General features: G+C 41.4%; 1 protein-coding gene across 7 annotated transcripts in view; it reads right to left on the bottom strand.

The window, feature by feature from the left end:
- sorcs2 (sortilin-related VPS10 domain containing receptor 2) overlaps nt 1–14,819 on the bottom strand; it is a 308,443-nt gene that overhangs the window by 32,360 nt on the left and 261,264 nt on the right. For all 7 annotated transcript variants that reach the window (XM_047592596.1, XM_047592588.1, XM_047592604.1 and 4 more), the window contains exons 7-8: nt 14,644–14,762; nt 9,150–9,239 (exon numbers count right to left, since the gene is read on the bottom strand). In XM_047592596.1, the coding sequence (XP_047448552.1) occupies nt 9,150–9,239; nt 14,644–14,762 (209 nt within the window). The remainder of the gene's footprint in view (nt 1–9,149; nt 9,240–14,643; nt 14,763–14,819) is intronic.

Raw genomic sequence — 14,819 nt, 5'->3', positions numbered from 1 at the left:
GATATATACACTCAGGTAAAATATCACTTGAACCTCCTGGCATTGGTGCAAATGGAAGTGTTACCCCTACATAGTAAAGTGCCAAGTGAAGGATGAAGCCAGCTGGTGAATGGAGGTATAGAATGTATCGCAACACACCTCCTTCTGATTTCTTTTCCTTTTCTTTTTTTTTCCATCCTCTCATTGTTGATCTATAAATCCATAAGTGCAATCACTTTGTTAGCATTTTGCTTATTACCAAGGTGGCTTTACATATAATTTAGTCAAATGTACAGTCCCAGGAAGGTGACAACTAGTAAGTCAGCTTCAAGTAATCTTGGACCTCTCATATCCAATCAGCAAATGAACCCGCCAACAATTGTAAAGTGACAGTAAATCACTACAATATTATAAACTACAATATAATCAAAGTAAATTTATCATTTGTTCTGCGACGTTACTGGCAAAGAACTGTCATTTCAGTGGAATGCATTACTGTGCAACAGTGGCTTTGAATAAAGGAGTAAATGTGCAGTTGCCATTATGACAGTAGTGTGACGAGTTCAAAGTATTCCACCTCATTTACTTATTCTTGCATTTTCCCCTTCATCTACCTTCATTCTCTTCCCTCTCTTCTATCCCTGTTCTGAATAACTGCACAGCAGTCATGGCTTACAGCTGACTGCTCGAGTCAGGAAGCTTTTTGAGGATTGAGGTAGAGTTGCCACTAAGAAGTGTGCAAACTTCATCTCCAGCTGCCTTTTAACATCCAGAATCATCCCTCCAGCTGCCAGAGTGGGGGAAAAAACTAATCTCATGCTACGCAAGATGTGTCAAATTGAATATGTAAATATGTGCAGACAATGCTGACGGATCGCATAGAGATCAAATACATTTCAGGATTTGTGTAAATGCCATCTTGAAGGCCAGGGGTTAGATCAGTGTCCTTGGCTGGAAGACCTCAGTGCCAAAACTAAGAAAAGAAAAGAAAGACTTCACTCTAGTCTGAACCAAACTTAGAAAACAGAAGTGGTGGACCAGAGATCTTTTGTCTTTGTCAGATACCAAAATATATTAAGTCTCGATCTGTCAGTCTCTTATGTAAATAAATGTTATTAAAAGGGGAAAGAGTGCCTACCAGTTTCAGATTTGCTGTTGGATATTTGGTGGGACCATCATAAATGTAGTGCCTCTCACTCAAGGACTTTGATTCTTTGGTTACCCCATGGTTGCTAGCGTGAACTGGACTAATGCAGCTGGTGGTGTTTGCATCTACAGCCTTCCAGGGAAGATACTGGAGTAGACTGATATGCAAATAGTCAAGTTATTTTAGGTTCTTACCAGGACCGGTTTGTAACCATCCTCCCAGAGACCAGTTTTTACATTTAAACCAAAGATTACATCAGAAATAGTGCAGAGAAAAGTCAAAAAGGGCAAATAGGGGAACAAAACTACCCAAAAGGGTGTGTAATCAACAGGAAGAATGGCAGCAACAGCAACAACTAAGAAAACGCCTGTCGGTGTAATTGAGATGCCAGGCGACCTGCATTCTCTGGTCCATTACTGGAGTCGGTGGCATTTGTGTTGGGCTTTTACATTCCGCCATAGCTAAAGGAGTTAAATGTAGTATGATAAGGGCAACAGAAAGACAAATGGTCTTGAGACACCTCACCTTTTGGCATGACTAGCTATGTGTGCTGTGGAAATGCCACCGTTTTGGCTTCAAGTGCAATGTCCTTTGTTCTCAGGCTGAAACCCCTGAGTTGAAATAACAGCTCTCCTCCAGCCTCCGTTCACTGGTGCTGCATCACTGGGTGTTCTCTGAAAAAAAAATACATTCCCCATCCATCTCTGACACCAGGGCCACAGTCGCCCCAGAGACAAGGACCACTGCTGGGAGTAAAATATCAGAGACCATGGGACTTAGAAGCTAGATGAGACATTTCAACCTTTACTTGACCCAAACTCAGCATGGTGTTAATAACACCAGAAAGGCACACACAGAAAGAAATAATTAGAAGGAGCTAAAGCTATAATGGAAATCGTCTTTGCACAGACACATTCCATGCACATCCACAGAAATGTAACTACCCTATGCGGAGCAAACATAAAGCACTTAATACGAAGATGAGACCTGTCTTCTGTTTATTTTACAGATGACTAATCACATCCTGTGCACTCTTTAAAGGAAAAAAAACACACTCGGGTTGAAAGACCATTAAAAGAAAGTGTGAAGTTTAAATATAGTGCATGTTTTGATGATAATGTGAAACGTTGAAATCAGGTGTGTGTGTGTATTGGCCATAAATCAGATAAACCTGGTATATCCTAACAGTTTTTCATTTATTTTCGGTACACAGCCCCCCTGTGTACAACCCAGACCGGCAGTTCAACTCAGCATTAGACTGGGAGCTTCAGGGTCATCTGGGGAGGCAGCTCAAGTTCCTGGAACAGATCATGCCAACTTCACTGAGGCAAGAGGTGGATCTGACATGGACTAGTTTTAAGGATATTCTCTTAATAGAGGCCTGGGAGGACCACAGTAAAGAGGGAAAGGAACTGGAGCAGTATGTTAGGTGGTGGAGCAGTGTTGAAATGCAGACCAGAAGATACACTTCGAGGTGGGATGCAGAAGCTTCATATGCCAGTCACTGTGCAAAGTCTACAACTCCTTGGTATTAGTAGGATTGCCAAGAGGGCAGCCTTCAGGTCCCCCATGGAAGCTGAAGGATGGGCCTACAGATACAGCCGTGGGTCAAATGGAGTGAACTGTGGGGAAGTACCACCCGGGCCATAAGTCATGGTTTGAGTGAGGACGCATGAAGTTGAGAGAACCGAAATCACCAATGACCTCGGGAACATTACTGAAGATGTGTCCTAGCACAATTAAGATGTATTTCTGATTGCGCCGATGATGCATTTATATTTATATGTATATTTATATTAATATTTATATTGTGTGGGAGTGCAAATGCTCTTGTCTCGCATTTTACAGCAGAAGGCGCTGATCTCAAACTGGGTCACTTGATGACAGAGCAATCTAAATTGGGGTGTCATCTGTATAATTGAGACACTTTTGTAAAATGTGTTCTACTGGCCAAATTACGACTGTTCAAGCAGTTTGCTTGCAGTAACGTTTCTAATAGATGTAACTGGAGGGCACAATTTATGCACAGTGATAACCAGTGGGTGGTTGCTGATGTAACGCGTCCAACATCATCATTAGATCACCATTTCTCTCCTCGCTCTCCTCTCACAATAACGAGTTAAGACAGTCCCTGGGGTGGGCTTCCCCCTTTAATACTGTAAGATCTTGACCTCATGTGAAGTGGCTGTGTTGGCATTTGTTGATGTTGTAGGTGTTATTTTATCTTGTCATTTCAGTGGGCTTTTTCCTGGTCCAACAAACACCAATATCCTGTGTCCTGTGATTCAATTTTTTTTCCCTCCCCACAATGAACTGATCAACACATTCGGCAGTTGGAGTCTGGGGCATCATTTGTTTGGTCTAAACCCATCATACCCTAGCAGGTCTATCAAAGGACTAACAATACAGCAGGTACAGGGCATTTTTCAAACTGATGGAGAGATTAAGTAGGGACCCCCTATATGTGTTCTTTTTTAAACTTGTTGAATTTTAGCCTCAGTAGTTGGCGGATGGGAGCGAGCTGCACTGTTAGCTTTTCTTCCGCTAATATTGCAGTCTGCGCCTGGGATTTCACCTGGGGACTGCAGAGGCTCTTGGCCAATTGCGGGGAACCTGACAGTCAGCTTAGTAAAATGTGGCCTTGTTACTGGCTCAGCAGCAATAGGGGTGAGCGTTGAGGGTTGAGGTTCCTCCATTTATCCCTTTGCTAAAATACGTTGGATTCATGTCAATGTTAATGGAAAGAAATTTAAATGTGTGGGGGAAAATAATAATAAAAAATAATTAAAAATATAAAACTTATATAAAATGTCTAATCAACCAAAGATTTTGCGACCCCCCTTCAGTACCCCCGCGGACCCCATAGGGGTTGCGGACCCCCTGTTAGAGACCTATGAATTGCAGTATTTAGGCTTTGGTGCCATTTGCTATAGGTATAGGTGTATTTATCTGCACTTGCAAACCATAACTGCTTTCAGACCACATGCTAAAACTGGAACACTTGCTTGACACATGTCCTACACTTATGTCATTCCTCATTCTGCGGCTGGAGGCTAACATGTAATCATTCCAGGCTTCTGCTTCAGCAGATTAAACTCTGTCGTTAGCCCCCTTCGCATAGCAACTATCACTGAGTACTTGGTGAGAACGGTGTAAGGAACGTCTCGCTCATTTCATTAAAAAATGGACCAACATCTGATGCCAGATTTCTCCTGGCAGTCAGCTGTGACATAATAGCCTCTTCAGCACGCTCACCCCTCTAAAGGCATTGAGCTCATTTCCTTTCACACTCTAACAGATCCCATTAATCACATTAAAATCCTCATCATGCCCCTTGGACATTAGTGGATTCAGTAAAGAGGTCTTTGATACAGTCAGCCCACACATTTCTGTTTTCAGAGAGACTTCACAGGTTTCAGCCCTTGTTCGGCTTTCTTAAGGGTTTTCATGATGAGATCAATCCTCTTAGTAATTCAAAGCATTTATCCAAATTGATTTCTTGTCAAAGCTGTCATTTCAAACACGAAAAAAATTCCATTGTCGGGGCTCGGCAAGATTTCTTTTTAAATGTTTGTTTTGCTGTGGAGAAAACATCAGGGATAAATACTTTGTAATGATTTTTTTTTTTTTTGTAATATTTTAAATATTTATTCCCTGCTGACACATGAACGGGGCAAAGCCTTGCACTCTGAGTCAGACAACAAAGAAACTACTGACTGACTAGACTAGTAGTTTTTTGTTACCAAGATTGTGAATGATACTGATCAATTGTCCCATATACTGTATTAAGTACAGGCTATGGTAACCCTGCATCAATACTGTCACATTTCTTTGCAAGGAAACACCTGTTGGAGATTTTTTTTTTGGTATAAAAAGTTACTAAAACTGGTAAATTAACATATTTTGCAACTTTAATTATGTTTAACACATCAGCAAAATGTTCAAATTGTCAAAATGTAGTGACTGCAGCATCATTCAACTTCTTCATGGTTATGTTTAGCCACTCATAGTACTTGGTCCAGGTTTGGGTAACAGGATGTCCCCACTGACTTGAGACAAATCTCTTTATCTGACAGTAACACATTTTCTTTAGGTGTCAAAACCCTCCTGGATATAAATTTGTGCTTTGCCCTTCAGCAACCCCTACCACCTCCTTGTTGTGAAGAAATCTAATTAGTTTATGATTCAAAATAAGACGACCCTTATGTTGTTACAAAAGCTATGACTCGGTCAGCGGCATTGCCGAGTTGCTGTTGGGGTGTCACTCAAGCACTGTGTGATATAATTGAGGGGGGCTAGAAAACTGTATATATATATACAGTTTATATATACAACTGGTGAAGCAAAGACATGATTGGTTGATGTCTCACCATGTCATTGGAGAGAAAAAAAAAGTTGAAGCCAGCTCAACTTTCATACCCCAAATGTTGGACGTCAGCTTGTCGCTTTCACTTCTCTGGCTTTTCCAAATGTGTTGTCACTCGTTGCTCTTTCACTGCTAGTGTGAATGTACCATTACTCCACGACTTCCGAGCTTGGCATTTTTTCTCGCTGCTCTAATGTCAGCTCCCCCAGGCAGTTTGTGTTTGCTTGCCCACGGACGCTCTTCCAGATGGCCAAGATTCAACTCTGAAGTATTATGCATATTTAAACAGCGTATTGGGTGCAATTGTCTTCTCAATTCAAGGTATACTCACATGCTTTCCACTGTCCTGAAACTAAAAATGGCATTGATTCATTTGCCAAGTGCTTTATAATAATGCACAACACATCACATCTGCAGAACTGAGCAAAAGCAGCAGATGCCAGGTTAAATTTCCATGTGAGGATGCATAAAATGCCCTGCATCAAACCCTCATAATCGTTATCGAGGTTGGTATAGGGTGGGCATAGGCTGAAATCACGAGATCACGATTCTTTGGCACGATTTTTTTTTTTTTTTACAAAATGTTTATTGCGCAAATGAACTTTTACTCTGTGGGTCACTCTCGCCACTACCACCAGGGGTTTCTTCGCCATCCATTTAACTCTCTTTACCGCTGACTTCTCTCTGCTTCTCTCCATCACTGTTTCCACACACTCAACTGCAGGCGGGCTTCCTCCACTGACGGAATCACGTGTTGCGAAGACGCTTTACCATAGGTCGAGAGAGGAGTCAACGGCAATGCTGCCTTCAGAGGCGCTTGAAAAAATCCAGGAAGAAATGGGAGCATTTGTTTGTTACCGCTCGTGAAATAAAATGCTTAAGAATCATTGTGTTTCGAAATGAGATCACAAGTATGTGAGAATCGAAATCGCGATTTTTTAACGATTTCTCATGCAGCCCTAATATATATATATATATATATGTATATATATATATACATATATATACATATATATAGATATATATATATAGATATATATTCATTTTCCTTCGCAAATTTAAATTTCTCCAAACTTTCTTCCAAACTTCTAATCACGGCATGATCGGCCAGTGTGCCAAGTAGTTTGACTTAATGTGAGGAAACCTGCTGCCTTTGTGGGATGTTACCTTGCAACGCAAAGACAATACCTATCAACCTTCAGTCATACAAGGAACCCAAGTTTAACAAGGACAAAATGTTTTAATAAATGTCCTGGCACCATTTTGATGAAAATGAAGTGCCTCCACTCGCTTTTAAGCACCAAATTCCGAAATGCCCTTGAGCGAGACACTGTCTGGTTTAGAGGAGCAAACTCTAACTCTGGTTATATAATCATTTTGTTAAAGAAAGTGTTAAAAGTACATAGGAAAGATGACTGCATCCTGAGTCGTGGACAGAAATAGAGGGGATGGGAGCAGAGTGAAAGGGGACAATTATTACCTTCACAGCCCAACAAGCTGTATGCATGTGTTCGTGCATGTATGTGTGTGTGTGTGTGTGTGTGTGTGTGTGTGTGTGTGTGTGTGTGTGTGTTTGTGTGTGTGTGTGTGTGTTCAATCCATAACTCGGGTCAGGTCTCGCAGGACCGAGCCAAACTGCTTTCTCTGATGGCCTCTGCATTTTTTATCCTCCAGCCTTTCAATTATTCACAGTGGAAAATCATGGAAACACTCCCACACACACACACACACACACACACACACACACACACACACAGTCACTCACCCCTCCCTTCAGTCTCTCTCTCTCTCTCTCTCTCACTCTCCATCCCTCTTTTCCTTCTCTGTGTCTCTCCCTCGGCACTCACCCCATGTCGCTCGACCTAAAAGGCTTGCAAAGTGTGACCTATCTGCTCACCCAAGTAAGAGGACACATGTAGAGAGAGAGGAGACAAGAGAGAAAGCAACTAGGGCACACTTAACACACACACACACACACACACACACACACACACACACACGCACACACGCACACACACACACTTACATAAACGGATTTATCCAGCGGTCTCCCATCATCTAATTAAATTGATCTCTATTGTCTCCACTTGTTTGGAAGGAGTGTGTGTGTGTAATCCAATCCCTTTCACCTTTCTTAAGGATCACTGAGTGTTGCAGCTGAAGTCGTCACACAATTGAGGCATAAGATCTCTTTAAGTGGTGGGCTGGAGTTGAGCAAGAGTAATTCTATACATTTAGTGGAGAATGTGTGTGTGTGTGTGTGTGTGTGTGTGTGTGTGTGTGTGTGTGTAGCTGCAAAACTTGACAGATTCCTCTCCATCTGACTGTCAATACCAGTGATTGTCTTAAAGGTTCCCTTTTCTGAGTTTAAGGCTGAAAAATACATGAGACGCCTCCCATTGCTCTGCATTCAATCAGTGTAGGTCAGGTCAATAAGGCCGGGGTCCGGTGTCACGCTAAAACGCCCCCCTGTGCCCCTGACGCTTGACAGCAAAGGTTCCTGTCCCGCCTTGTATCGAAGTGAAGCTCATTTATCGTCTTCGCAGTGTCAGTCGCACAAGGCGCGACTGGATCAATGCACGGCGGTGAATATTTTATGAGGGCTATAGTGTTTCAGGTCAGTACCAGGATGAATTCGAGTGGAGGTACCTGGTACGCTGACATTTGACACCAATGAAGGAGCAGAGCGTAGTGGTGGAGTGAAGGATAAGTTAGTTCACCCATTACCTTAAGTCTGCAGCTGGTGATAAGCCAGTATCCAACCTGTGCTTTAGCAAATAATTATATATTTGATTTGATGATGGAATAGTATATAAGGATAGCTTACTGTATACTATACTATGCATAATGCTGCAAATACCACTTAAATTATTTCATTATGTATTATAATAAGTAAACTAAACAAATGAAATACACAGATCAGTTACAACATCATGAATGGTTTAGGAACAACTCAAAAAACACGAAGAACAACAAAAGGTGTTGACCTGGCCTCCAAATTCTCTTCCCCCGAAAACTGATCAAGTATCTGTGGGATGATTCACCGTAGAGACACAATTTTAGGTTTAAGGATGGACAAGATCTTACATTCACATGGAGTCAAACTATGGAAGGCTGTGAAGCTAAGCGGTAGAATCCACAGATTTTATGGAAGCTAGGTTATTCTGCTGCTTGATGAGGATGCGTGTGATATTGTGGGTCCTTGTTGGAACTGATGTGCTTTTAATTAATTCGAGCGAAGTCTCTTGGGGAATACCAGAGAGGTTGTTGTTGCAGTAAGCAATGCAAGATGCTGCGAGATTGTGATATCCACTCTCTCATTTTAGATTATTGGGGCAGGGAGTAAACAGGGGACGTAGGGGTTGGTTTTGAAAAATGTTTATTTATTTATTTTTTTTAATGTTTCATTGTTGCTGAGTTTCGAAATAAAGTAGGGAGTCATCAGCATATCAATAAATGTGTATTCCATAACAATATATCGAAGGTCATTGAGATAGATTGTAAACGAAAGCGTACCCAGCACAAATCCTTGAGGAACACCATGTGCACCTGGGACTGAGTATAACAGCAGGTTCTCTCCACGAACAAACTGTACCTACAGTTTAGGTTCAATCGTTATCAGCAATGAATGATGTGTGAGTTTTGTTGTGTTTTTACCTTTGGCAAGGCATACTTGGGAAACCTCATTTGGACAAACTCGTTGCGCCGATAGGACACATAGTGCTTGGTGCGATTCCCTGTGGTGACCTGTGAAATGGAAGAAGAGAAAGGATAAGATAAACAAAGCCAGTGTGAACTTATCAAAATGCCATTTCTTAATGCTACTTTTTGAAGATTTCTATCCAGGGAGATATATTTAACATGTGTGTTGCAAAGCTATAACATAGATGTGAGATACAGAAAAAAGAAAACATAGACAACATAGCACCCAGAAACTGCAAATTAAAGTTCGAAACCAAATACTTTTTTTGAGACAAACAGAATCATATTTTTTTTCTCCAGACAAACTCAGATACTCAGCATCTGCCAGTGTGCAGCTGACTCCAGGTGGAGGTGCATAGTTCACCATCTACTGTTGATGACTCATACTGAGCCAAGAGGTAAATACAAAACAAAAAAATGCCCCGCATTGTACATACAGTACCTTGGTAGTGTTAGCCTCAGAAACAGGGTAAAAGGCAGTGTCATGCTACCCTCCAGGTGAGAGTGCTAAACCAGAACACCAAAACAACTGAGGCTACGGTTTAGCAAAGGAAGTTTGGTGAAAGAGATGGAGGAAGAGTCACTGAGAGTGACTAAAACAGGAGCTGAACATGTCATATCCCAAGTGATGGGTTCAGATGCTGTTCTTTTTTTTTTTTTTTAAAAAACACTACATGTCGCCATTTTCTTTCTTTTTTTTTTCTTTTTTATAAGGTGAGCTATGCTAGAACTTTTAGAGCACCTTTCAAAATCCCGTAGAAAACTTTGTAGTCAGGGCTTCTATTTTGAGCTTTGTGGGAAGAGGTTTTTTTTTAATATTTTTTTTTTATCTCCTCCTTGCTCTTGGATATCTGCTGTCGGAGTTCAGATTGAGCTGTGATTACAGCTACCGTTTGTGATTGAAAGGGCCAGATGAGCGTGGCTTTATTTTAATGCTGAGCAGTGATGAAAAAGTGATGAAACAATGAAAGCTGTTTTTTTTTGTTTTTATTTCTTCTTCTTTTTTTTTTTTTTTTAAATCAGAGCCCCTGAAGGAAGCGGCGTCGACTGTGTTTTCAAAAGGAATCACTTTCCTCCAAAGTAGGGTGAGATGAAGTGTGTGTGTGTGTGTGGGCTGGCGCTAATGCTGCACTCTCAGCTCTGACTCTGCATATTTCTGTGCCGCTTTAACATCAAGATAAGAAGCACAGGACCACCAGCAACTGTGTATGTGTGCACTGCTCTCCAAAAGTATATTAAACGTACCGTTATGGTTGATATTCTTGCCACTTTAAGCTAAAAATCATTCATTAATGAGAGCGTTTTTAGCTAATATTTTACTCCATATGCATTCTCGGGTGTACAGAATCCAGTTCAATGTTCAACAGGTCAATATCATGTCAGTGTAACAGGTCAAAGTGACTGACCAGTCTGGGAGTGGGTAATTGGATAACTGCCTCTTCATGCCTTTCTCCACAATTTTCGTTTTTCCATCACTTCGTCGGAGTTTCCCCCTGGGCTGTGCCTGTTCATAAAACATTCTCGTTCCGAGTTCTGATCTAGCCTTTGGTGATCTTGAAGCAAAGCCAGCGTAATTGTGCTGTCCAAGTCTTCCACTACAGTGACACATTCGCACTTGCACTCTCTAGGCTGGTGGTGATGACTTGTTTTGGGTTCTTTTTCACAGCTCAAGTGATTTTTCCGCCGGCTGCAGTTTGGGCGACCTGTCAAGTGTTACTTTGTCTTGAAGTGTTTTCTTTTGAACTTTTTATACGGATCTCCTATACGTGCTGTATTTGCTAAGAAGTATTTCATGCTCAAGGAAAAATATGGACTCACACCTATAATTCATGCTGTAAAATGAATGCATATGCATTCTTTAATTTTGCACATAATTTTAATATATTTTAATGTTTAATAGCAAAATCTAAGTTTTACTTATGTAGTTTTGGAAAACGGTTTAAATAGATATTCTTATGTAGGTCTGGTTTCCAATGAAATCAAATGTTCTCAACCATTCAGTTTAAGCATTAATCCCTTTCAATCTGGAAAGGAAAGGCAATTGGTAGCCCAGTAGCCTAAGAGATGAAACACCCTGTGCTGCTAGGAAACTTACAATGCATACAATGAACACATGCTCATGATTGAGACGTGCCTCTATGAAAATGAAGTATTTCAGTAAGTGCTGATCTACTGGGATTTTCATGGACAACTATCTCTAGGGTTTACAGAGGATGGTCCGAAAAAGAGGAAATGTCCAGTGAGTGACAGTTGTGTGGATGAAAATGCTTTGTTGATGTGAGAGGTCAGAGGAGAATCGGCAGACTGGTTGGAGATGATAGAAAGGCAACAGTAATTCAAATAACCACTGGTTCCAACCAAGGAATGTAGAATACCATCTTTGAACACACAACACGTCCAACCTTGAAGAAGATGGGCTACAGCAGCAGAAGACCACACCGGGGGCCACTCCTGTCAGCTAAGAACAGGAAACTGAGATTACAGTCCATACAGGCTCATCAACACTGGATAATAGGAGATTGGGAAAATATTGCCTGGTCTGACGAGTCTCGATTTCAGCTGAGACATTCAGATGGCAGGGTCAGAATTTGGCATGAACAACATGAAAGCATGGATCCATCCTGCCTTGTATCAATGGTTCAGACTGGTGGTGGTGGTGTAATGGTGTGGGGGATATTTTCTTGTCTCACTTTGGGCATCGTTTAAATGCCACAGCGTACCTGAGTATTGTTGCTGTTACATCATAGATGTGCAGCCGACAAATCTGCAGCAACCAATGCTATCATGTCAATATGGACAAGATGTTTCCAACACCTTGTTGAAAGTATGCCACCAAGAATTAAGGCAGTTCAGAAGGCAAAAGGGGATCCAAACTTTTACTAGTATGAACTTATAGTATGGCCATTCTGACTTGAGAGGTTTTAAAGGGTAAATTAAATCTCTTGTCTCACTCCATTAACCAGGTGACGATTAGTGCACATGTTTGTCCCTATATCTGATATAGAGGAGTTACAGTCATAGTTACAGTGATATTGCATGCAGTACTGGGAAGATAATCCCTAGAGGATAATGGACAGGTCCATTGTTGCCTAATGAGGATTTAATTCTTCTCACACATACAGAATCCACCCTCCACACATATTCACATCACACGCACAAACTTAAACACTCATAAATAGACATGAACACATTTTAACAAGATGCCGCTGTTCTTCCCCACTATGGAGATCCCGCCCTGGTGTACCGGCTCATGTATATTCTCCTGTTATCACATGCAAATGGGATTCTGCTACCGGCCTCTGCAGAGAGTGCAGTACCGTACTGCATGGCAAGTCAATTATAGACAAGGCAAGATTAATTCTGCACACTGTCCCATGTAGCTGTTCTTTTTCCATTTCAAGCAGACAGTACTTTATGTTATCTGGGCGGCCGGGATTTATCAGTAAAAAAAAAGGAAAAAAAAAAAAAGACAGCAGGCAGCAGCAGCAGAGAGTGCAAACACATGCTGAAGAGATACACTGACAGATACAGCGTATACACAAATGGTGATTTATAATAAATAACAAGGAAGGTGCAGGATTTAGTAACCGTAATTCAAAGGTGCAAATAGTAGGGATTAAGAAATAGCTGCTGTGTGAGACATTTGTGTATTTAAAATTCAAAATGCTATTGTCTGCTTGGTTTTGCTCCACAATTTACAGTGACAAAAGACTGCTATCAACTGCCTTGGGTCAAAATGTTTCAGGCAGCGGCAAACAGGAGTGGAAAAAAATGATTTCAATGATGTTGTGCAATATTAACAAGATTAAGGGTGGCTGCATGCCATCAAGGTGAGAAAAGCTTATTCCAAACTCTGATGCTAGAAGTTTGTTCTCGCTCCTAGGGCTGCGAGAACAAAAGCAAAGTTAACTTTGGCCGTGTCATTAATACGCCATGAGAAACTCAAGTGTCGAAGTCCAGGGAAGTCCTCATAGGCCTCTCCCGCTGCAGTATACGTCAGGTGCACTAAGCATTGTAGGAGACTGTGCAAGACATGCTTTTCTTACGATTTTCAAATGTCGAGCAGTTGCTTTTGACAAATGTGTCCATTGGATCGCACCGTTCATTCAGTATGCACCCATACACATGTACGTATGCCCATCTCTGCCCAGGAGAGATCGCCCACTCCCGATTTTTGACCAACGACAGAATAGTTTTCCGACTCAAGAAAAAAGTTCTAAAGTAGTAAAGTACGTAAAACTTTGCAGTACGAGTATGAAGCAACACTCAACAATACAACCAATGGAAATGAAAATTTAAAAGGTGAAACAGGTGACCAGCTAAAGCAGGCTGGAAGCCTGCCTGAAAAGTTGGGTTTTCAATTTGGACTTTAAAAGACTGTTCCAGTCCAGGGGGAGGACGTTCCTTTGGAGCCTCGGAGCTACCACCTCGAAGGCTCTGTCCCCTTTAGTTTTTAGTCTGGTCCTGTGAACCACTAGGTTCTGCCGGGCTGCTGTGACACGAGGGTCCTAGGTGCTTCTCTCAGAGTGTGTAACAGCCTTTAGCCAAGCGCTTGGACCTCCTGCTAAAGGGTTCATTTAAAAAATGCATATTATATTCCCGGTAATCCAATAGTAGTCGTCACTTCCTGCCCTTCTTATTTTTCTTCCATTTTTCAAGCATAACAGAACAATTGACTGAATATGGACCATATAATTTCATGATAAACATATGGTTGGTTGACACTTCACTGTGTCACTGATGAAAAACTGAAGAAAAGTTGAGGAAAGGTCAGTTTAATATCGCTGGCACTTATTGGAAAGGGAAAACACTGACTCATAAATGAGACTTTCTGGGTGGAAGACGCAAGACAAGCGCGAATGGCGCAATGATTTACCTCGCATTTTGGACTCCTTGTGAGGGCTTCCACAGCATGTTCAATTACAAGACAAGTTAAAGTGCCAATAACCCACGGCGTCTTCTTTGAGTGTACCAGCCTACAGTCATTATTTTTAGTTTTTTTCTAAGTCTAAATTGTGCTTCTGTCTGAACCCAGCGTTAACAGCCTTTTTCTAAAGTTATTCGTGCAGTTTAACAGAAAGCATCAAAGAAGTGGAAGTTCACATATCCTGACTATGAAAGTAAAATTATGAGCACCGCACTGCACACACCCATTTTCAGGTCAGAGCATTTAAGGCCTCATAAAACCTCTCGGCTGCTGTCCCAAAGTACCTCATAGATTCTGAAGTTTAAGAGTTGCACCATTTATGCCAAAGTTGGTTTAGGGCCTAATACTAAGCAATGAGATGTATAAAACGGATGACTAACAGGATTAAAAGTAAATGTGTTGGTTCATCATTAATACGATGGACGTAGATAAAAACAATAAAAAACAAATATATATCTTAGTTTGTCTTCTTCTTTTTTCTAGTTCCATTTGAGAACAGGTTTTGGAGTTGACGACGTTTACCTTGACAAATATGTAGTCGTCCTGCACCAGCAGAGAGTTGTGATCGATCTTGCCGAGGAACTGGGCCGTCACCATTTTGTCCGAACAGTTCTGGATGAGGCAGGTGACGTAGAGGTAACCTGTGGAGAGAGGCGAGGGGCAGACAGAGAAGAACGGTTACTGGCGGTGATGTGTAA

Source organism: Mugil cephalus, chromosome 1 (genome assembly GCF_022458985.1).
Source record: "Mugil cephalus isolate CIBA_MC_2020 chromosome 1, CIBA_Mcephalus_1.1, whole genome shotgun sequence".
NCBI classification, from domain to species: Eukaryota; Metazoa; Chordata; class Actinopteri; order Mugiliformes; family Mugilidae; genus Mugil; species Mugil cephalus.
This window is presented reverse-complemented; position numbering and strand designations above follow the sequence as displayed.